This window comes from Eubalaena glacialis, chromosome 18, assembly GCF_028564815.1.
Source record: "Eubalaena glacialis isolate mEubGla1 chromosome 18, mEubGla1.1.hap2.+ XY, whole genome shotgun sequence".
Classification (NCBI taxonomy): Eukaryota; Metazoa; Chordata; class Mammalia; order Artiodactyla; family Balaenidae; genus Eubalaena; species Eubalaena glacialis.
This window is the reverse complement of record NC_083733.1, coordinates 19,742,003-19,764,339: the sequence shown is the minus strand read 5'-3', so window position 1 is coordinate 19,764,339 and position 22,337 is coordinate 19,742,003. Positions and strand designations below refer to the sequence as shown.

Genomic DNA, 22,337 nt, shown 5'->3' with positions numbered 1-22,337 from the left:
ACTTATATGCATGTGGGCACACATTTTTTAAAGATTAACTAATTAATTAATTTTTAACTTTATTTTTGGCTGTGTTGGGTCTTCGTTGCTGTGCGCGGGCTTTCTCTAGTTGCAATGAGTGGGGGCTACCCTTTGTTGAGGTGCGCAGGCTTCTCATTGTCGTGGCTTCTCTTGTTGCGGAGCACGGGCTCTAGGCGCTCGGGCTTCAGTAGTTGTGGCACATGGGCTCAGTAGTTGTGGCTTGTGGGCTCTAGAGCGCAGGCTCAGTAGTTGTGGCGCACGGGCTTAGTTGCTCCACGGCATGTGGGATCTTCCCGGGCCAGGGCTCGAACCCATGTCTCTTGCATTGGCAGACGGATTCTTAATCACTGCGCCACCAGGGAAGCCCTGGGCACGCGTTTAACTCTTGTGTTTCCCCGTGTTTTTTTTTGTAAATGATCTGTGCTCATATATACCCATGTGTGTATAAATTTGCATGTACATGTAAGTATTAATGCGAGTGTGGATATATGTGTGAGAATGCATATATGTGTGTGATTTCTTCCCAAAAAAATGCCAGGCAGATGTTAGCAACAAGAAAGATATATAGTCATACCAATATCAGACAAACAGAAATCAAAATAAATGACACATTTATTGACATTAAATGATACATTAAATGACCAACAGAAAAGTATTCATATAACAGACATGAACTTTTACGCATCTACCAACATAGCTTTGAAATCTTAAATCAAATAATGATAGAGAAAAATACTAAGAGGAACACAGAAAAAGTAGACAAATACACAATTGTGAAAAGCTTCAAGCTGGTGCTGGTGCCCGTGGCAGATGGGCCAAGGTGTTTTCAGTGTCCAGGGTGACCCTTCTTCTCTCTTCCTAGGTGCCTTGCACACCAAGGAGCCTCTAGTGGTTACCAAATATGGGACCCTCCAAGAAAGCAGATACACGTGGGGAAGACACCCATCAATGCCTTCCTAGGACTTCCCTTCTACAGACCTCCTGTGGGTGCCTGCAGGTTCACTGCCCCAGAACCCCCAGAGCCCTGGGAAGGAATCAGAGATGCTACCACCTATGCCCTGGTGTAAGAGCCAGAGGACTGTCAGCTGGGAGGTGGGCAGACCCTGAGGAAGGCGGTGAACCTATGCCTGCCTCTGGGCCGGGGTTTGAACAACTCACTGAAAAGAGTGCTCTGTGTGGCCACAGGCAGTCCTGGCGACCATTCTGGGCCTCAGTTTCCAAACCTATATAATGAAGTGGCTGGTCCAGATGGTGTTTAAGGCACTGATAATGCTGTTCTTGATTCTCTCATGGGAGAGCTCCAGGCAAGGAGGAGGTGCATACTGACTGTGCCCGCAGGACCTGCTGGGGAGCTGAGTTTCCCTAAATGTGTGTGAGGAGCAGTACACACACACACACACACACACACACACACACACACACAGAATGAACCCTGAGCTCTTCCCTCTTCCTTGGTGCTTGAACCTAAGAACAAGCCCACGTGGCACCACCAGCCCTTCCCTGCAGAAGGAGGCCAAAATGGGGAGGGCATGGGCTCAGTTTCAGTTTTGATGTCCCAGGGTCTCAGTGCAACCTCTAGCTGGGCTCAAGCCCTGAATCACATGAGCATGTTGGGACAATGGCTGCCCTTTGACGCACTGGGCTTGGCAGTTTACCAAGAACAAGTGTATTTACTGTTTACATAGACCATTGAGTAACCCACTGTCCAGAACATTCTGTGGTGACCATTAACAACGTTCAGCATCAGTTGGATAAAGTATTGGCTTTAGAGAAATGTCTACTGTGAGAACCTGGGTGTCAGATGATATAAAAAACTACAACTACCACACTGGGTGTCTAGTTGTTAAAAACACGATGTCCACTGTTAGAACATGATTGACTGTTACTAGAACACTGGTATGTTGGTTGTTAAAACACTGGCCATCACTGAGAGAAGCCAAGGCATTCTGAACATTGTGTGACTGTTATTTGGAACTCCATGGATCAGGGGACAGAACATGGAATAACCATTGTTAGGACCCCGAGGATCAGGGGTTTAGAGATTGGGGTGTCCCTTGCATAGAAATCTGGGTGTCAGTTGTTGGAACATTGGCCATGAGCTGTCAGACATTGGCTGTTTGGAACACAGAGTGTTAGGTGTAAGAATTTGTGGATGGCTTAGAACAGACTGTGGGGTGGCAATTAAGGGGGGAACAGGGAGAGAGGAAGCTGTTACAGGGATGGTGGCTTTGACCAGAGTAGTTACAGTGGAGGTGGTGGGAGTGGTCAGGCTCCAGATTTATTTTGAAGGTAAAATTGACAGGATTTGCTAGAGAATTGGATGTGAGCCACGAGGGAAGAAGAATAATCAAGGATAATAACGAGTTTCAGGGCAGAGCAGCAAGGGGAATAGAGGTACAATTTACTGAAATGGAGAAGACTAGGGCAAGAGCAGGTTTGGGCAAAACAAGAGTTCCTTTGGGGGCATGTTAAGTTTGACATGTCTAATAGATATCCATGTAGAGATGTGGGGTAGGTAGTCTGGATAAATGGAGCTGGAAGGAGACTGGTCATCAGCAGGTTAACAGTGTGAAGCCCTAGGCCTGAAGGACAGCAGCTCGGGAAAGAATAATCAGCATGAAAAGAGAAATGAGGGTTGAGGCCTGGGGCACTCTCCCGCTTAGGCCAGGAAGAAGAGGAGGAGTCACCAGTGAGGTGGCAGAAAAATCAGGAGAGTGGGATTACAGAAGCCTAGAGAAGGAAAACTGTTCAAGAAGGAGAGTGTGGGCAACCACATAGAGGGGCTACCAGGGCAAGTAAGATGATGAGAGAGATTTAGCAAGATGGAAGTCACTGGTGACCTTGACGAAAATGGCTTTGGTGGCGGGTTGGGGACAGATGCCTCAAATGCTTATAACCCCTGTTCTAGGCTGTAAGAGGCCTGGCTTTCCTGCTGGGATGCTGCATGTGATTTATTGGACAGCATCCTAACAACAACATTAGCTGCTGCCGAGAAGTCAAGCAAGGAAGGCCAAAGACAATCTGTAGAGACAGAGACAAGCTGCCTGCTGGTGACCTTGGAGAGGCTGGTGGGGGTGGAGGGAAAGACAACTTGTTGAAACATTTGGCCTTGAGGGGAAGAGAGAGATAGCATAGTTGCTGGGGAAGGTGGCTGGTAGAGGATAGGTTTGGACCAAGGTATGTTGAAGTGCTGTTGGGAAGGACTGAAAGGGAGCAGGTGATGCTCTAGTTAGGGAGGTGGGAATGAATTACACCTATGTACACACACACATACACACACTGAAGACAGGCTGGGACAAGAGAAAGGAACAGAGGAATAGGTAGACAGGGATTCCTGCATTCAGTCAAATGGGCCCAGCCCCAGCTGTTATAAGAATAGCCACCCTCAGGGCTGGGCCAGCAGGGAGAAAAGGCAAGGTGGACCAATAGCCCAAGCTCCATGAGCATACCAGACATCCACACAGTGCAAGGCACAGGGCCAAGTGCCAGGAATCAGATGAATACACCTACATCCCTGCCCTTTGGCAGTAAAAACAACCAATCAAAATAACTCCAACCCAGTATTGTAGTCAATGGTGGATAGAGCTTTGGGAAGCACAGAGGGGAAAGTGCCCAGCAGAGGGGGCACCACTTAAGCTGGACCTTAAATGTGAGTAGGAGTTTGCTGGGCAGAGGAGAAGGCATTTGGTAGACAGAACAGAAGTACAGGGGCTTGCAGGTGAGAGGCAAGGGGTCATGTGTATTTGGAACAAAGAATGGCTGGGAAGGAGATGACTAGATGGAAAGGAGGGCCTAGGTCAGTGTGGGTGAATGAGGGCAGGAGGAGCCAGGGAAGGTAATAAGGAGAGGAATGACGTGGTCAGATTTGTGTTGTCTATCAGTCTCTCTGGCCAGCGTGTGGAGGATGAGTTGGAGGGGAGATGAAGAGGCAGGGGCAGAGTCCTGGCCAGAGTGGTGGTGGCCTTCACAGGGCAGCAGCCCTGAGATGGACAGAGGGGGCCTATTCAAAAGTTGTTTGTGAGGCAGAACAGAGACTGAGCGGAGGACAGGGCATGAAGGAAAGGAGGTGCCCAGGGCACCCAGGTTTATGGCTTGACAGCACCAACACGTCTCCAGCAGGAGCAGGGAACCGCTTCCCAGGCAGACCCATAAGGCAAGGCACAGGCAGGGGGTGCCAACCTGCCTCCCATCCCTGGACCTAACGTTAGTGAAGGCTGCTAGGACACGGATACACACACGCACACACATACACACATATTGCCTGGATTTTGCTTTGGGTTCTGGTCCCTCACTGCAGAACCTGGGTTGAAACCACTCTCCCCACTATCCTCTCAGCGCTGGACCCCAACTCACATCGTGCCCACAGGTGCCTTCAGGAGTCCTGGGGGCAGATCACCTCCATGTACTTCAACACACACAAAAACTACAAGTGGCTGCATTTCAGTGAGGACTGTCTGTACCTGAATGTGTGCGCGCCAGTAGGAGCGCTCGGGGACCTTCTGCTGCCTGTGAGTACTCAGCCTTCAACCACGCATCATCCCACTCAAGCTCCCCACTGTCCCGCGCAGGCCTCAGCCCTTCTCGCCCAGGTGATGGTCTGGTTCCCAGGACACGCCTTCCTCGTGGGCTCCGCTTCCACGTATGATGGCTCCAAATTGGCGGGCCGGGAGAAAGTGGTGCTAGTGCTTCTGCGCCACAGCCGCGGTGTCCTCGGTGTCCTTCCTTAGGTGGGCGGGGCCGGGAACCCGAGCCGGGGACCAGGGGTGGGGCCTCCTCTGGACTTGGGCTCAGGGAGTGGGGAGGAGAGGATTGGGCGGAAGGAAAGGGGCACGGCCTATGGGGCGTATCCGCGTGAGGGGCGTGACAGGGGCATGGTCTAATGCTTGTTGGAGCAGACAGGTGCTTGCTACCGCCTCAATGGGGCGGCGCCCAGTTATAAGGAAGGAGATGCGGTGGTAAGACCCAGTCTCTGAGGGACACAGGGGGCGAGGCGGGAGCCCCCAGCACCCAAGCGTCGGGGCTCCGGACCCTGATCGTGAGCCCCGCGCGCTCAGCACAGGCGATAGCCAGGCCCGCGGGAATTGGGCGCTGCTGGACCAGGTTGCAGCTCTGCGCTGGGTGCCGAAGAACATCGCAGCCTTCGGCGGAGACCCAGGCTGGGTGACCTTGTTTGGCCAGTCATCAGGGACCTTGTGCATCTCGGGACTGGTGAGTGCAGTACCCAGATAGACCAAAGCAGGGACGCAGGCCCGCATGGCCTACGGGTTCTGCACAGATACGTGTGACGATTTGCATGTGCAAGAACATTCTGATCCACAGACCTGCCCTCACCCCTGCCATGGGTACCGCCCTGCACAGCCAAGGATGTCCATTACATTCAGGGAGCACTGATGAGAAAACCAAGCCAGCCCAGGAAGGGCAATGCTAACACTATGGATGTGGTGGGCCAGAAAGATCACCCAGCACCTCCTGCCCCTCCACGTTCCCCCAGAGCTCTATGCCTGAAACAGAGCCCCCCATCTGCCCTCTGGGCAGGGTTGGGGCCACCCACCAGGCCTGGGAGTCAGGCCTGGGTTAGAGACTGGGCTTTGCCCCTGACTCCTGGGGTACTGCTGACCTGGAGTGTTCCTGTAGTGTGGGTGTAAGGTAAGGTGCCCTGTGAGGGACATGTGGCTGGGCAGTGAGCAGGGACCACATCACACAAGGCCTTGTGGGCCACAATAATAATGCTCGAACCCTGGAGCACATTCCATGTGCCAGTCACTCTTCTAAGCACCTTAGGTGTATTCATTTGTTTAATTACCTCAACAATCCAAAAAGAAGAGTATTCCCTTTCTTCCCTCTGCAAAAAGAGAAGTCTTCTCCACTCTATAGATGAAGAAAGTGAGGCCCAGAGAAGTTAAGCAACTTTATTGAAAATGCACTGGAGAGCAGGGAAAGATTTGTTTTTTAAAGGTCAAGTCTTGTATTTATTTATTTATTTTTGGCTGCGTTGGGTCTTCGTTGCTGCGTGCAGGGGCTACTCTTCGTTTCAGTGCGCGGGCTTCTCGTTGCGGTGGCTTCTCTTTCTGCGGAGCACGGGTTCTAGGCGCGCGGGCTTCAGTAGCTGTGGCACGCGGGCTCTAGAGCGCAGGCTCAGTAGTTGTAGCGCACGGGCTTAGTTGCTCCGCGGCATGTGGGATCTTCTCGGACCAGGGCTCGAACCCGTGTCCCCTGCATTGGCAGGCGGATTCTTAACCACTGCATCACCAGGGAAGTCCCAAGCAGGGAAAGATTTTAAGCAGGGGAGTGACACAATCAGATGTGCATTTAGAGTTGGCTCAGTCTGCTGGAACTGGGTTAAAAAGAAGCACAAGCAGAGGCTTGGAGACCAGCTTGGGGTGGGGGGTGACATATCTAATGGGGGCTGTTTCTGAAATAGAGGTGTAGAGGATGGCTGCAGAGTGATGCAGGAGGCCAAGTGGACAGTACAGGGGCAGCTGCAGCATACAGATGACCAGAGGATAGAGGGAAGGCCCCTGGGGCTAGGTGGATGCTATGGGTAAGGGACAACACCCAGATAGGGAGTGGCTGGAGCAAGTTTTGGGCACATGAAGTCTGAGGTGCCCAAGGCACAGGATGGGGGTCCCAGATATGGTTGTTCCCTCCAACTTGGGCAGCAGAGAAAGGCTAAGAGCTATCAGTGCAGATAATTGGGGCCCTGGGAACCATACGGTCCCCCTCTCCCACACTGCTAGCCCAGCAGCAGAGGGAGGCCCTTTCTGGTTGTTACACCAGCAGAACCACTATAACAACACTAGATCCACTCTGGGACCCCTGGGGCCCGTTGCACAGACCAGAACAAGGATGCCCAGAGACAGGACGGCACTGGCTCTAGGTCTAGGACTCCAACCCAGAACTCCTGACTCCCTCCCAGCTTCTGCCCTCTCTGGGCCCCTTCAGGCTGCCCAGCCATGGCCAGTGGTCCCCACTTTTGCATCTCATGGGTGCAATTCTCCCCACCCCTGCAGATGACATCACCCCTAGCCTGGGGTCTCTTCCATCAGGCCATTTCCCAGAGTGGCACCGCAGTGCCACTTCATCACTTCATCACCTGGCTGAGGTCTAGCTGGGCTTGATTCACCCCAGTGCCTACAGGGGACATTCTGCCCTGAGGATCCACGCTGGTCCAGACCTGCTTCTGAGGGTCCCTCAGTTCTCCCCTCCTCAGGTTTTCTCACACAGGTCTGGGGAAGGGAGCTTCTCCAAACAGCCAGAAGCTATTCTTCCCCAAATTAGAGGGAGAGCAGCTGAGCGGAAGCCAGGGCTCAGTCAGGCTGCAGCAGCTGCGAGGATCATAAAGGACTTTGGGGAACCCTAGGACCTTCTCTAGGAATTCAAGCCTGCAAGAACTCCGGTAGGCAGCCTGGATGGTGAGCTGGGCCCCTGCCTCCCATAGTCCCTGCCTCATACCCGCCCCATCCGCCCCGGAGGGTACCTCTCTTCCTGTCTGCTCCTCGCGGATGGCACTCTTGGATGAGGGGGTTGGAGAGGGCTACCCGCTGCCCTGTCTCCACCCTGTCTTCATGCCTTTGCTGGGATCCCCCGATGGCCACACAGAGTCCTTCCTAAATCCCCTGCCAGACCCCACCCCGCAGGGAGCGGTTCTCAGAACTGATTAGATCTTGGTGAAGAACCCAGGGCACTTCTGTGGCTTTTCTCCAAGTTCACCTCGGCTCGCCCGGTCCACTATGAGCACGGAGGCGCACCGCTGCAAAGCTGGCCTAGGAACCGGGCGCGCACACGCGTCTCCTGCGGGCCCCCGCGACTCAGCTCGCCCCTTCCTCTCCTCCAACACCCCGAGATCCCCACCCACTGAAGCAGCAATTACCGGCCGTGGCGGCTGGGGAAGGGCCAATTAGTGCGGGAGACGCAGCCCCTCGGCTGTGCCCGCGCTGACCGCAGCCCCGCAGCGCCGCCGCCGCCTTCCCTGCCCGGCAGACAGCGCCAGCCGCCTGGGAGCCCCGGGGGACGCGCCGTCCGGCCTCCAGCCAACTGCAGTGATGGATCCAGGCGCCTGGCGTGGGGCCACAGCCCGGGCGGACGCGAGGGCGCCGGGAGCTGCAACTCGCCACCGCTGGGTGGTGGGGGTGAGCGGAATGGGGCCTCCCTCCCTGTGAGGGCTCCTGCACCACCGACGGCCTGCGCCCCGGCGCCTGCCTTCTTCAATCGCCAGGCAGGCGGGCTGCAGCGGCGCAGCGGCGCAGCGGCGGGCGGGGGTGGGGCCGAGGGGTTCGGGGAGGTCCTCTTACAGCCTCAAGGTCCTTTGACTTCGGGACCTCCAAAGCTCTGGCCTAGGCTGGCCGAACCCAGAGCAGTTCCCTGTTGGAGGCCTTAGCAGGACCTGGCTTTAGAAAGCCTTGGCTTGTGCTTGATTAAAGCTCCCATGCAAGAGGAGGTGGGCAGAAGGGTGGGTGGGCAGTGCGGTGCCACAGGTCTCTTTCACTGATGCATGAATGCATAGACTTCCTCCGCTGGGTCCCTGCCCTGCACAACCTGCCTCACCCACCTGTAGGCTTTGGGAGACCCAAGAGGGATCAGTCTTGCCCTCCAGGAGCCCTCAGGCTGTGGGCAGAAGCTCCAGGGGCTTGGCTGGGATCCCAAGCTAATGGAAACTCTGCGGTCCAGGGAGGCTTCAGGTGAAGGAAAGGGGCAGGCACTACCACTTCAAGCCTTCCCCTTCCCCCAACTGACTCCTTTTCGGCCCAAGCTGGACACACTGGGGCCCTGTACTGAGGGACAAGGTGGGCCTAAGCCCAGGACACACTCTGGATGAGGCTGAGGAAGGGAAGAAGCAGTGGGGAAGGGTTCGGCAGGAAGGTTCACAAATGGGGTTCACCAAAGAGATCTACTGCAGGATACTTCTGTTTCCCCCACCTGTGCCACAAGGGGCTGGGTTAGAGGTGCTGAGTCCCTTGACCAGTCCTGGATGCAGGAGTGTGGGGTTCAGGGTGGCTTTTTCCCTGTGCCCCCCCCCAACTCAGGTCTGGCCTTGCTAGGGAAGGGCTGGGGGCCTGCCTTGTGCCCTAGAACCTCACTCAGGCCCTGGTGGGCCAGACTTCCTGTGAGGGAGAAGGGATCACTTCTAAGGGAGTGAGAATTCCCCTTTCTCTGTACCAAGCTCATTAGCTGTGTGTGTGGCAGGGGGGAAGACTGAGAAATTGGGGCATGGGGACTGAGTGAGGAAGGGAGACAATGACACAGATAGCACCTTGGGTCCTTTGTGGAATGAGATGACAGCGCATTGAATTAAAGCATGAGGAAAGGTACGGAGACAGGTGAAAGAGACCGTGGAACAATCTGCCAAGAAAGCCAGGGAGTGGAGGAAAGAAACAGAAGCAGGTGGACACACGCCCAGACAAGCAAATAGACAGAGAGCCAGGGCAGTGCCGGGGGCTGTCCAGGCTGGAGAAGGGCAGTACCTGGGCACTCAGAAAGGGGCAGTGGGCAGGGACCTGTTTCTCATCCCAGTTGTCTGACTGCTGAGACCCTTGGGGGCATGATAGAAAGGGTCATCTGGAAAGGCTGTGGGAGCACAGAGATGACCTATCTTGGGTTGGGTTGGGGTGTCAGGAGGGCTTCCAGGAGGAGCACCTGAAAGGACCAGTAGGAAAGACTGGAGGGGATGGAGGTGGAGGGGGAGGGGGAGCTACGTCAGAGGCACAGCAGAAGGACAGGCCTGGAGGCAGGAATTAGCCTGTTCCATCCCAACAGTTCTGCGTCATTTTGACCCTCACAGGAAGGCTAAAAGAGGAACCAGGTCCAGAGCTGGAGGACCAGTCCTGTAAGCCTGGGAGAGAGCACCGCCTCTACCCTGAGGTACTGGGGAGCCATGGGAAGGACATGTCCTGGTCAGGCTTATCTTCCAGAAGGAGGTTACAGAGTACAGAGCAACTGGAGGAGGAGAGGGTAGAAGTGGGGAGGCCGGGGGAGGGTGGTGCAGAACTGGACAGCAAGTTCTGGACATGGAACAGAGCAAACAATTTCATAAAGCAGGTGGGCGAGGTCAACTCTCAACATCCCCTCTCCCCCATCCACAGGTGGGCCCCTGGCTCAGAGCTCTCCCACCCAGCCCAGCCTGGGAACTCATGTGAACCCTCCCCAGGGCCTGGGGTATCTCTGCCCCAACCAACTGGGACCAGGAAAAGCCCCAAGAGGGAGTCCAGTCCAAGGTGAGGGCACAGGCAGGGCCAGGTGTTGCTGAGGAAGCTCCCCCCTCCACGCCCCCCCCCCCCATAAGCTAATCAAGATAGTACTGTAGCCTCCTGCCACTGACCCTCTATCATTGCAATGATAGCTCCATGGCCACGAGGGGTTGAGTTTGGGCCTATTTGTCTGTGGAGCAAACCAGAAGGGGAGGAAGGTCCATGTGAGCCCTGAAGGAACTCGGAGGCTGAGAGCAGTTGGCCTCACGGAGCAGAGGTCAACATATCTCTTTTAGGCAGAGTTTGGGAGCTGTGTGTTCCTGTCTGGGCCTGTTCCTCTGTGTGTGTCCTCAAGCAAGCCACTTGCCTATCTAGGCCTGGTTTCTACACTTCAGTGCACTGGGAGCAATCTCTGCGGTAGGACACTGCTCCAGCCCCGGGCCCTTCCAGCTATGGTCCAGGACTCCTGTCTACTCCCAGCCTGTTCAGCCGTAGGTGCTATGGAGGAGCATGCCTGTGGCTTCACCAAGGATTCACTGGGAGATCATTACGTATCTTCTACTGTGAAGGAGCAAGGACCCTTTTGAAGGGGAGTCTGAAGGTGGAAGAAAAGCCTTTCAGGAAATTAGCACTAGTGGCGGGAAAATTCATCAAAAGCTGACAGAGGTTCCTGGTGCTGATTCATGTCTCTTGCCTAAGGAGCAGCTCTTCTGGCCAGAGGGGAGGACTGGTAGCTTCCAGGGCCTTCCAAAGACCCCAGACCCAAGACTCCAAAATGCTGGCCCTGTTGCTGGGGCTCTCATCATCTGGTGGGGACACCACCATGAGTTTTTTGCTCCTGAATCATGGGATTCTACAGTGCTAGGAAAGGCTGCTGATGGACAGGGGACTTGGGTTTGAATACAACTGTTCCTTCTGCTGTGTGATCTCAGACACTCAGTGGGGCTCTCTGATCCTCTCTGCCAGGAGGAATTCTGACCTTGCCTGCCTTCTAGGTGACCAATACATCTATAATACTCAGCATATCTGGGAAAAGAATAATTTTCTGAAGAGGGAGGATGGAACCATATCCAAACAACTCTTGGTAGTGGGACCAAGGCAGCAGGGAAACAGTCTGGATGTGGACCTCATTATTCTGGTGGCACAGACCTCCCTCCCACTTCCAGGTATTATGGAAGCCAGAAGAACTGTTGCAGGACACACCTCCAGGGAGCACCATTTACCTGGTTTACAGTGTGAATGAGCCACAGGATGTTACCTGAGCTCCATGCCCTACCTCCTCTGAACTTGCCACCTACACACACAAGTACACCACCCATGCCTCAGAGAAGGCTCTGATGGGATCTCTTGGTTACCACCTAACCCAAAGTATCCCCACTGGACAGTCTTTGCAGCTCCGTCCTCCCCTCCAGACTGTCCATGTTTACCTTCAGCTCCCAGAACTGGTCCGGCCACCAGACCAGCCAGATCATGTGAAGCAGAATCCTTTGAAGGGGCTATGGATGTAGCAGACCCCAGAGCCACAGGGAATCCCTTCCAGGGACACTCTGACCCTGGCACTGCCACTGTCTCTGGCTCAGCTACAAAAGGAGGCACACCACAGGCAGCTATCCTCTGCTGTAGGAGATCATTAACTCCCCAGCCTTGTTAAGCCAGCTTCCTTTTTCAGGCCCTTCTTAGCTCATTTTATGTTTTTTGTTTTTGAGGGGGTTTTTTTCGGCCACACTGTGAGGCATGTGGGATCTTAGCTCCCTGAACGGGGATCGAACCGACGCCCCCTGCAGTGGAAGCATGGAGTCTTAACCACTGGATGGCCAAGGAAGCCCCCTCATTTTATGGTATTTTGACTGGACCTTGTATGGACTCAAGTTGTTATCCAGTTCTTCCCTTGATGGCCAACATTTACAGCTGGATATTTATCAAAGTATGAAGTTGTACAAATCCTAGAATTTCAGAGCTAGAAAGGACCTTAAAGATTGTCATAGCCACCATTCTTTGAGAGCTTATAACTTTGTGTCAGACACTTTGTACAGATGTTTTTGGCTGCCCAGTACATCCTTTCCTTTTCCTATGACATCACCCTGTCCACAGAGATTCACAGTGTCCGCACTTCAGGGATGAGCACGTAACCCAAATTTGGCCTATTAAAGTCAATCCCAAGATTTTTGTGGGAATATCAGGAAAGAGTAGTCCTTACCTCTTGAAGGTGAGTCAGCATGTGAATGAAGCTAAAACAGAACAAAGAGACCGAGAGAGAGAGAGACAGACAGACAGACAGAGACAGAGAAAGAGACAGAGACAGATTTCTGGTTTCAGTGCTTGAACACCTGGATCCAGCCATGCCTGAACCAAGAATTTTCAATTAAATGAGCTGATACATTCCCTTTTTTTGTGGAAGTTAGTTTTAATTGGGTTTTTGTCACTTGAAGCCAAAACAATCCTGACAGGTATAAGTAGATGTCTCTGTCCTCAATTTTTTGACTAGAAATCTGAGGAACCAGCTAGCTCTGGGTTCTCAGGCAAGTCACTAAAGCTCTCTGACATCAGGTTGCTCTGATAAAGATTGAAAGGACTGAATTTTTTCAACTTCAGGACTCCTTTGCTCTCCTGGGATCTCTGGAGCTACCTGGCCACATGCCCTTAAAAGAATCAATCACTTGTTCTGAGTCTCAATTTTCTGAGCTACAAAATAGGACAGTCATTCCTTCTCTCCTTACCTTGGGAGAGTCCAGTGAGAAAGTGTTTGGAAAATTGCTTGTACTAAAGCAAATGTTATGTAGGGTGCATGTTATACAAAGGAGGAATCTCAGCTCATACCAGACAACCATTGTTGTCCCCAAATGGCTCATATCTCTTCCAAAACAGTTTTTTAACGCTTTTAAAAATAAAACTTAAGACATTGAAACATATTTATAAAGGCTTACCCACAGCATCTCATTGGGCAGGATCTAGCTCAGGACAGGCCCAGGTAAAGTAAGGGATATGGCACTGAGTGAAGCTTGCTTGGGAATCACTCTTTGTCACTGCTGGGCTCTCTAAGAAGCTTTACCTTCAGGCCGTTTTTTGTTTTGTTTTTTTAAAATAAATTTATTTATTATTTATTTTTGGGGGCTGCATTGGGTCTTCGTTGCTGCACGTGGGCTTTTTCTAGTGGCAAGCGGGGGCTACTCTTCATTGCGGTGCGTGGTCTTCTCATTGTGGTGGCTTCTCTTGTTGCGGAGCACGGGCTCTAGGCGTGCGGGCTTCAGTAGTTGTGGCACACGGGCTCAGTAGTTGTGGCTCGTGGGCTCTAGAGTGCAGTAGTTGTGGCGCACAGGCTTTGTTGCTCCACAGCACGTGGGATCTTCCCGGATCAGGGCTCAAACCTGTGTCCCCTGCATTGGAAGGCAGATTTTTAACCACTGCGCCACGAGGGAATTGCCACAGGCTGTTTTTTAAGGAGTGCCCTTGGGATCAGAACCTGTTGATGGGAGAGGAAGGAAGCAGAAATGGGTGGAGGGAGAAGCCAAGCTCCACTGCAGGTCCAACAACAGCTTCAGCTGACTCCACGGGGAGCTTTAGAGCTATTATGACCCATCAGCATTGCCCTGCTGGGCCTTTACAATCCCATCTTGATCAGTCATTGGATGTGAGCTGCCCAGGAAGGAAGAGTGACCTGCAGGTAGCTCTCTGCAGCTCAGGAAATCCCTGAGAGGGATAAGAGCATCCCAGCTGCTGGGGTAACAAGTCCTTCACTGAAGAGGGATCTGGGTGGTGCATCTCTGTGTCCATGTTAATCACCAACACTACTCAAGCTGCAAGGCATGCTGGGAGCTCCCCTTGGGCAGGAGGGAGCAAGATGAAGTTAGCATAAGGTGGGGCTGGGAAAGCTACCAAGACTGTGAGGTGTCTTTGAGGAGGTTGCATTTAGTCTCCAGGGCAGGCATTGGTGAGGGGATGCTATGGGGCAGTCATTCTGCCCAGCACAGTTGAGAAAGATTTCTCAGAGGCCTCTGAACCCACATTTAATGAAGGAGTATGAATTTGCTTGGCCGAGAAGGGGAAAGAAGCAAGCTAAACAGAGGAAGTTAGGCAGGGCTGGAACAGTCTGAAGCTGAACTCCTTGACCATTCACTCAGAAGTGTCATCTAGAGGAAGAGGGCTATTGTCTGCTTTATTAATTATTCCTCATGTTCCTAGAGGGAAGGCAGGCCGGTGAGGTGGCCGTGGGCTAGTAATTCTATCTGCCTATTTATAAGGCAATGTTACAGCATGATGGGAAACCCTGCCTGCAAGGATGGTTTAGAGTTTGACAAATTTGGGAAAGAATCCAAGAACAGGGCAAGGTGTCAAGGTATCAGCAGAGAGACAAAAGGAGAGATGGTAAAAGAGGATGCATTTGGACTCAAGAGTTGATGAATGAGCCAGAAGTGAGTGTTGAATTATTCAACCTGCTTTATTGATCCATTGATCTCTCTCTGCAGGTCTTGGTTTATTCTTGGTTAGCATTTCCTGTGTCTGAGATAGTGAGAAGAGAAATGGAGGGAGGAGGGACCAGATTTTTAAGACTCAGGAAGAGAGAAGAGGCAGTGCCAAAGAGAAATTTGGCTACAGGTATCAGGAACCTTAAAATGCCTGTGTCTTTTGACATAGTGGATCTATTTCTGGAAATTGACCCTAAAAACACTATCCAAAACTTTTAAGAAAAAGCCTTAAGCACCACGATGTTCACAGAAGCCTTATTTTATAACAGTGAATAATGGGAAACAACCTAAATAAATGTCCGACAATAGGGGATCAGCCAAGATGCCATTAGGAGTTTTATATGATTACGTGGGAAAATACTTATGCCATAAGGTTAGGTCATAATGGAACATTCAAAACTGTACATATAGAATGTCATAACTGGGTGAAGAAGTGTGGATAGAAAGAGGCCAAAGAAAATATACTGAAATGTTAGCAATGATTGTTTTGAAGTGGTGGACTCTCTTCTTTTCCTATATTTCCTAAATTTTCTACAATAAATACACACAAGTTTTAAATAATTAAAACGAAACGTAAGGGTGGAGTGAGAGACACTCATATGAAGCCTGCACAGAAGTAAAATAAACACAAATTAGTGGGGAGCCAACTCCTTCCAGAACCCAGGGTACTGCTGTGTCCTATGTGTGCTGACCATCTCCCTGGCATATTGAATGGACACAACGGAGAGAATGAGGTGACACTGTGGTGCAGTCACTCTGCAGAGGACAATCAAAGGCCCCTGAACTCATATTTAAAGAAAAAGTATGAGTTTTCCCAGCAGAGAAAAGGGAGGAAGTCATGCTCGGTAGAGGGAACAGTTAGAGCAAAGGCACGGAGGCATGTGGGAAACGCAGGCAGGCCAGTGTGGCTGGATTACAGGGTGCCATGGAGAGAAATGATGGGAGATGGGATTGGGAAGGAAAGTAATGACTGTCAGGGGATCATGAACGCTGGGCTGAGGGACTTTGCCTCTCAGCCATAGGCAAACCGGAGACTTGGGGGAGGGGTTTAAGCAGGAGGGCGGTGTGGTTAGAGCGCCGCATTCTCCAGTTCCCTAGTGTAGTCTGTTTCCCATCACCCTCCAGAAACTTGGAGAGTAGGGGAGGGGAAGGGGAGCAGTCCAGCAGCCCTCGCAGATGGTCAGCCAGGCCTCCTGACACCAGCCTGGCCCTCTTCCCACCACACCAGGTTCAGTCCCCATCCCCAGCCATCCAGACAAACTTCTCCACCTCCCATGACAAAGAGGCTCATTTGGAGCCTGGGCAAGATTTGCAAACGTCAAACTTGTAATTACAAGGATGAAATCATCTGGTTCCTTTTAAGCAAACGCGTTTATTGATCTCAACACTGAAGAAATGCTATTCTGGGGAAACTTGCTCCTCTCTGCTTTCCTCTCCCTCTGGGATGGCTGAGCTGATGGAGGGAGTGTGGCAGGGCAGTTAAGAAGCGGGAAAACCTCCTGGAGGGGAAATTCTTAAGGGCCTAAGGGTGAATTGTATGGTATGTAAATTATATCTCCAAAAAATTATTTAGGGCTCAGGAAACTGCCTCATTTAGGCAGATGATACCCTCATCCTGGACTTAAGCTCATCTCCATCCAAAAACTAGAAGCTGGGGAGAGCCAGGCTTTAGTGGCTCTGTGCCAGCCCCTAATTCTCCTTCTCTCCCACCCCCCTCAACATTCATTTGTGGCTCCAGATCCTATTTCAGTTTCAAGATGGTACACTATTTCCTCACTAACTGACGGGAAACTGTTTCTTCAGAAAATAGTGCACCAGTGGCTCAGGGACCTGGAAGGACTTCACCCTCACTTTGAGGAGAGGCAGATGTGGGTGGCAGCTAACACCAGATCTGTATAAAGCCATCCTTTCTGCTGGACCTGGGAGGCAGGATGTCTAGGCCTTGACCTTCCAAGCCAAGGAGGGACAAACAGTTGGGCTCAGGGGGCAGGAATGTGTAGCCATCAAGGGCAAAAGCCACATCCTGCCTCAAGGCCCACAGTAGGACCCCTTCATTCAACCCGTTGGGGCCCCTTTGGGAGCATGGTAGGGTGCTTCAGGAGGAATGACCCCAGCCACAGCTCTCCACAAGCTCGCAGTTCAGTTAAGGAGACAAGCAGGACTTTTGGCATCTCTTCCGGTAGAGGCCTTGGAATGGAATGGTTAAGGGCACCAGCCCCTCTGAACCCCAGTTTCCTCATCTGTAGAATAGGGTCAATAACAACAAACTTGCAGGGTTATGGTGAGGAGTGGACAAAGAGGATACACCCCAAAGGCTTAGCCATTTCATTATCTCTCATGGGTCAGGGTCTTGTCCATGTCCTGTGGGGTCACTTATTTACCTTTTCAGAGCCTCTATTTCCTTATCTGTCAGACAGGGACAAGGAGGCCTGTCTTAGAAGGTGGTTGTGGGAATTAACTGACATAAGGGGCATAAAAGCACCCAGTTCAGAGCTTCACAGTCGGGCCAGACAGTTAAGGGTTCCCTCAATACCCTACTCAGGGGTATCGTGCTTTCTCTGCCCACCCATTCAAGACCAGTGGGAGCAGCTGCCCACTGGGAAAGTAGGAGAGAGGAGGCCCTGGGCTGACGGAATCCTTAGGAAAGGAAGGCTCCAAGCAGCAGGGCTTCAGAGAATTCAGCCAGGTTTGTGGGGTTGCGAGGGTGTTTCTAGGCAATGAACAGACACCCTCAGGCTTCCATCTGTGGGCCCTACTAGAGCTGGCTCTTAGCAAACTCCTTCACTGGGTGGTGCCTGGACCAATCCATACCCATCTGGACAGAAGCACAGAGCTAAATATACCTGATGTAGGTGAAATTTTCCTTTATTAATTTCCTTTAATCCAGTTTTTAAAATAAGTGAAAAAAAATTAACAACCACCAAAAAAGGCATACAGAGGTCAGTCGAGGAGATGGCCTCCTTCAGCCTGCGGCTCGTTTCCCGGTCATCCTGGCCGGTTGGACGCCAGACAATGGCGAGTGTGGGTTACCCTGTGGCCTGGAGTTGCCAAAGGCTGTCTGTGGCGCTGCTGTTCTGGGTCCGCCTGGCAGACTTTCCCATCCCTTTCCTTCAGGACGTCATTCCCCACCCCCGGGAGGCTGACACTTAGAGTTCTCTGTCCTGCTCTGAACTCCCACTGCTCCTAGTCCTGCCCCCTTGAGCCTGGAAGGGATTTGTCTTGACCATGACCTTTTCCCTGTCAAAAAAGTTCGTGGGGGCTTTCTGCCTCTGCTGCTGCCATGGCCCCTGTGAAAAAGCCTGTGGCGAAGGGGGGCAAAAAAAGAAGCTAGTGCTGAAGCTTACCATTGACTGCATCCACCCTGTAAAAGATGGAATCATGGATGCTGCCAATTTTGAGCAGTTTCTTTAGGAGAGAATCAAAGTGAATGGAAAAGCTGGGACTCTTGGTGGAGGGGCTGTAACAATCAAAAGAAGCAAGAGCAGGATCACTGTAACGTCTGAGGTGCCTTCTCCCGAAAGGTATTTGAAATATCTCACCGGAAAATATTTGAAGAAGAATAATCTACATGATTGGTTATGCGTAGTTGCTAACAGCAAAGAGAGTTACGAACTGCGTTTCTTCCAGATTAATCGAGATGAAGAAGAGGAGGAAGATGAGGATTAAAATTCAACTATCTGGAATATTTTGTATGAGTTCTTGAATAAAGCTTGGGAACAACAACAACAAGAAGTTCATGTCTGTCTGAGCATCTAGGCCACTCTAGTGAGATTTCAACTTTTATTTATTCCACATTTCCCAAGGCAGAAACAATTTTTTTTTTTTTTTTGGCTGCATTGGGTCTTTGTTGCTGCACACGGGCTTTTCTCTTGTTGCGGCGAGTGGGGGCTACTCTTCGTTGCAGGGCGCGGGCTTCTCATTGTGGTGGCTTCTCTTGTTGCGGAGCATGGACTCTAAGTGCATGGGCTTCAGTAGTTGTGGCACATGGGCTCAGTAGTTGTGGCTTGCAGGCTCAGTAGTTGTGGTGCATGGGCTTAGTTGCTCCATGGCATGTGGGATCTTCCCGGCCCAGGGCTCGAACCCGTGTGCCCTGCATTGGCAGGCGGTTTCTTAACCACTGCGCCACCAGGGAAGCCCCAGAAACAATTATTGCTGGAATCCAAACACCAAGGTCAGCTGCAGGTCCGTGAGCCCTACCTGGACCCACGGTGGAGTAAGAGTGCTTCCCTGTGAATCATCTTTTGGAGACAGAAATGAAAGGTTTTACACAAATGTCTACCTAAACAGAATGTGGTGGTGTTGCATGGCATCACATGGGATATCCTTTTTTCCTGCTATAGAAGTCAACAGCAGAAACTCTGTTCCCCAGACCACAGTCCATATTGACTGAGAGCAAACTCATCATCTTCCTCTCATTTAAACAATGGCTGTGTTGTCCTCGTGCCCAAAGGTCTTCTTAGTTGAACTGGAAAGACTTAAGGGAGAAGCAGCAGATGGATGAGAACTTCTACTCCTTGTGAGTGACTTAGTTCTGCCTTGGTAACTTGGGGTAGAGGCTGCCTCACTTACCTCCCAACATAAAGTGCAGATGTTTTAAGGCTGGTTGTATCCACACTTTGTGCTGATGTGAAGTTTCCCCCTTCAGTTTCACCAGAATCTTTAGGCAGTGAAACTAAAATGGCACCTTTTGCCAGGTGTAGCTGATACAAACTGTTCAGTGGGCCCACCATGTACTACTCTCACTCCCTCCTTTTGGGAAAACTGCTCTTCCCTTCTTTCAACCATCAGCTTCTCTCTGAAGCTGCCAATCTCAGGCCCCCAATCCGCGATGGGAGAGCATGTGACATAAGTTGGCCAGTGTCATCACATCTGCCTGGAAATGGTGATTTTGGCAGAGGGGAGAGTATGAGACCCAGACTGGGCCAATCTGGGAGATGGAGACTTTGGAGATGGAGAAGTGGCTGCTCCCATCCTTTGTCAGGAAATGAATGCCATCGAAGAGAGGCTGAGAGAATTAGCAGTGAGAAGCAATGGAGAAACGAAGAGTCCCTCTCTGTGATTTGTTTACTTAAAGTAAAACTGACAACTTTTTAGCTTTAAGTTTTTTTGAATTGGTTTTCAGTCACTTGCAATTGAAAGACAACTGAGGGAAAGATTCTGGGATAGCTGGAGGCCCAACAACAGTGGTTGGTGACATCCATATCTACGTATACCCTTTCTGTTTGTGTACAGACATACATTCACACTGGCTAGGTGTAGGCCAGGGAGAATGCCCTTAGAAGGAGTTGATTCTATGTTTGCTATTCAGAAAGAGTGTGTTTGTGAAAACCACCAGCCTACAGGTTTGATTTTGCTGAAAACTGTCTCCCTGACCTTGAGCAATCAGTCACTAACTGGACCTCAGGGTGAACAACCAATCCAGTTTGCCAGGGACTGAGTGGTTTCCTGGGACATGGGACTTCCACTGCTAAAACCGGGATACTCCATCACCCTAGCTCAGTTCCATATCCGTAAAAACGAGATTGGATTGGACTAGAAAGGGGTGGGAAAGTCTGCCAAATCCTGCATTCAGGCAGACATTGCCAACTGCCCTTGGCACTAATTCCTGTGAGCTTAAGTGTAGCCTCACAATCCTTTGCAATAAGGCCAGCTACTGTCAATCAGAGTTGGCACCTATTTGCCATACTTGGACTGAGTTTTTGACAAGCTGAGATTCTAAGAATCAGAATTTATTGAAGACCAACTTTGAGTCAAGCTCTGCCATAAATCCCATATCAGGCTCTCTCCAGCTTGGGCTAAATGACTTCCCTAGAACTTGTGGATCTTGTTTTTTAGAATTTGCACATTTGTGTAAATATATGAACTGGTATTGGGTTATATAAGTCAGCTTGTTCTTTAGAAACTTAAATTTATTGAGTGCTCATTATGTGCTAGAATTACATAAAGGCTCTCATGCTATCACTGCGCGCTTGTGAGTGTCTGCATTTTGGAAAAAAGCAAACTGAGGCTTAGCGCGGTCCATTGCCTATCTAAGGGCCTCAGCCAGCAGGCAGGGGAGTTGAGTGAGATCCCATTTGAGGTCCTTCTGACTCCAACAGCTCCGACCTTTCCACCATGATGCGGATTCAGATGGATTCTTTGGTCTCGTTCCATCTTTAGTCTTTGATGTGCACAGCCTACACCCCTCCCGGTCGGTTCTCGGACGCAAAGTCTCCAAGGACTTAAGTTTCCTCGCGTTCACGTGACAGTTTGGGGTTACTCCGCGCTGCTGTGGAGCCCAAAAGTTCCAGTGGAAAGGAAGAACCCGCACGGGCCGCTCCCTGTCTCCAAAAACCGGGCAGATCCCCACTGGACGATTCCACACCAAGTGGCCCGCGGGCGGTCCAGGGGAAGAGGGCCGCGCCGCGGGAGGAGCTCCGCTTCGCTGCAGCACAGCGGCACCGAGGGCGGACGGGCAGCGCATGCGCGGCGCGGAGTTGTGAATGGTGCGTTTTGTTTGCTGGAGTTTGGGGCGGGCGGGCGCGCGAGGAGGAGGGGTGGGGCCGACGGGGGCGGGGCGGGCGGGCTAGCGAGGTGGGCGGTGAGAGGAAGTGGCGGCGCGGCGGCGGCGGCGGCGGCGGCCGGAGGCGGCGAGTGCTGGGTCCGCGCGGGCGGTAGGCAACGGCTGTGGCGGCGGCGGCGGCGGCGGCGGCGGCGTGGGCTGGGCTCGAGCGGGCGGCGGCACCTCAGACTCCCGGCGCGGGAGCCCACGCGGGCGGGCGCCTGAAACAAAGAGAAGCGAGAGTCAGGGCGCCGCGGGTGCGCGGTCAGTCGGTCAGCGCAGAGCCGGCCAGCGGGTGCCCGCGGAAGCCCGGAGCCCGGCCGGCCGGCGCAGCCTCAGGGCGGGAAGATGCCGCGCGTCGTGCCCGACCAGAGAAGCAAGTTCGAGAACGAGGAGTTCTTCAGGAAGCTGAGCCGCGAATGTGAGGTGAGGCAGGCGGGCGGCGGGGAGGCCGCGGCGCGCCCCGAGCGGGCCCGGGCGGAGAAAAGTTTGGGCGGCGCGGCTCCCGGGAACCCGCGCCGGCGCGTCTGCGGAGGGGCAGTCTCGCCCGGGCAACCATCTGCCCTCAGACTCTGGTTGCCCTTATCGGTGCCGCGCGGGGCGGGCGGCATCGCGGATTTGGCTTCTGATTTCGGGCCGTCTCTGCCTTGCAGATTAAGTACACGGGCTTCAGGGACCGGCCCCACGAGGAGCGCCAGGCGCGCTTCCAGAACGCCTGCCGCGACGGCCGCTCGGAAATCGTAAGTCGGCGGGGCAGGGGGCCGGGGGCACGGGGGAGCGAGCCGCGCGCGGGTCACTTGTTGCGCCGGGGCCGCCGCGGCCCAGGCCGGTTCCGGACGGCGCCGCGGACGCCGCGGCTCCCGGAACTGAGCGGGCGCCGTCTCACTTCCTACTCGGGATTCAAAATGCGAAACCAGACACTGGCGGGCCGCGTCCTCGCGGGGGGACGCTTCCCTGTGGTTCTCGGCGGGTGGATTATGTTTCCCAGACACGACTCGGCAAACACTTTGCCGCGAGTGGAACTCAAACCGGAGGCCAACTAAACAAGGAAAGGTCGTTGTATAGGCTGTAACACTGATTAAAGAAAGGGTCGGTTTTTAGTAGGAAGAAAACACCCGTACGGAAAAA

The 22,337-nt window shown here is 52.6% G+C and overlaps 2 protein-coding genes, 1 long non-coding RNA gene and 1 pseudogene across 5 annotated transcripts in view; all 4 read left to right on the top strand.

Annotated features, from left to right (window-relative positions):
- The first annotated feature begins 4,421 nt into the window (after positions 1-4,421).
- CES4A (carboxylesterase 4A) lies at positions 4,422-7,140 on the top strand. Its single transcript, XM_061173984.1, is given in 5 exon segments — positions 4,422-4,529; positions 4,611-4,739; positions 4,741-4,759; positions 5,075-5,229; positions 7,032-7,140. Coding segments are annotated over 5 exon segments (519 nt in total). The 3' UTR covers position 7,140.
- Positions 7,141-8,514: 1,374 nt separating this feature from the next.
- On the top strand, positions 8,515-10,216 carry LOC133078812 (uncharacterized). Its single transcript, XR_009697944.1, has 3 exons — positions 8,515-8,699; positions 9,800-9,879; positions 10,101-10,216. It is a non-coding gene; the product is annotated as an uncharacterized LOC133078812 (long non-coding RNA).
- A 7,732-nt stretch (positions 10,217-17,948) lies between these two features.
- LOC133078811 (large ribosomal subunit protein eL22-like) lies at positions 17,949-18,334 on the top strand (annotated as a pseudogene).
- Positions 18,335-21,329: 2,995 nt separating this feature from the next.
- CBFB (core-binding factor subunit beta) overlaps positions 21,330-22,337 on the top strand; it is a 59,220-nt gene continuing 58,212 nt past the window's right edge. Inside the window, exons 1-2 of one of the 3 annotated variants that reach the window (XM_061173419.1) lie at positions 21,330-21,635; positions 21,863-21,949. In XM_061173419.1, the coding sequence (XP_061029402.1) occupies positions 21,558-21,635; positions 21,863-21,949 (165 nt within the window). In that variant the 5' untranslated portion in view covers positions 21,330-21,557. The remainder of the gene's footprint in view (positions 21,636-21,862; positions 21,950-22,337) is intronic. The other 2 variants (XM_061173417.1, XM_061173418.1) reach the window with 2 other exon arrangements.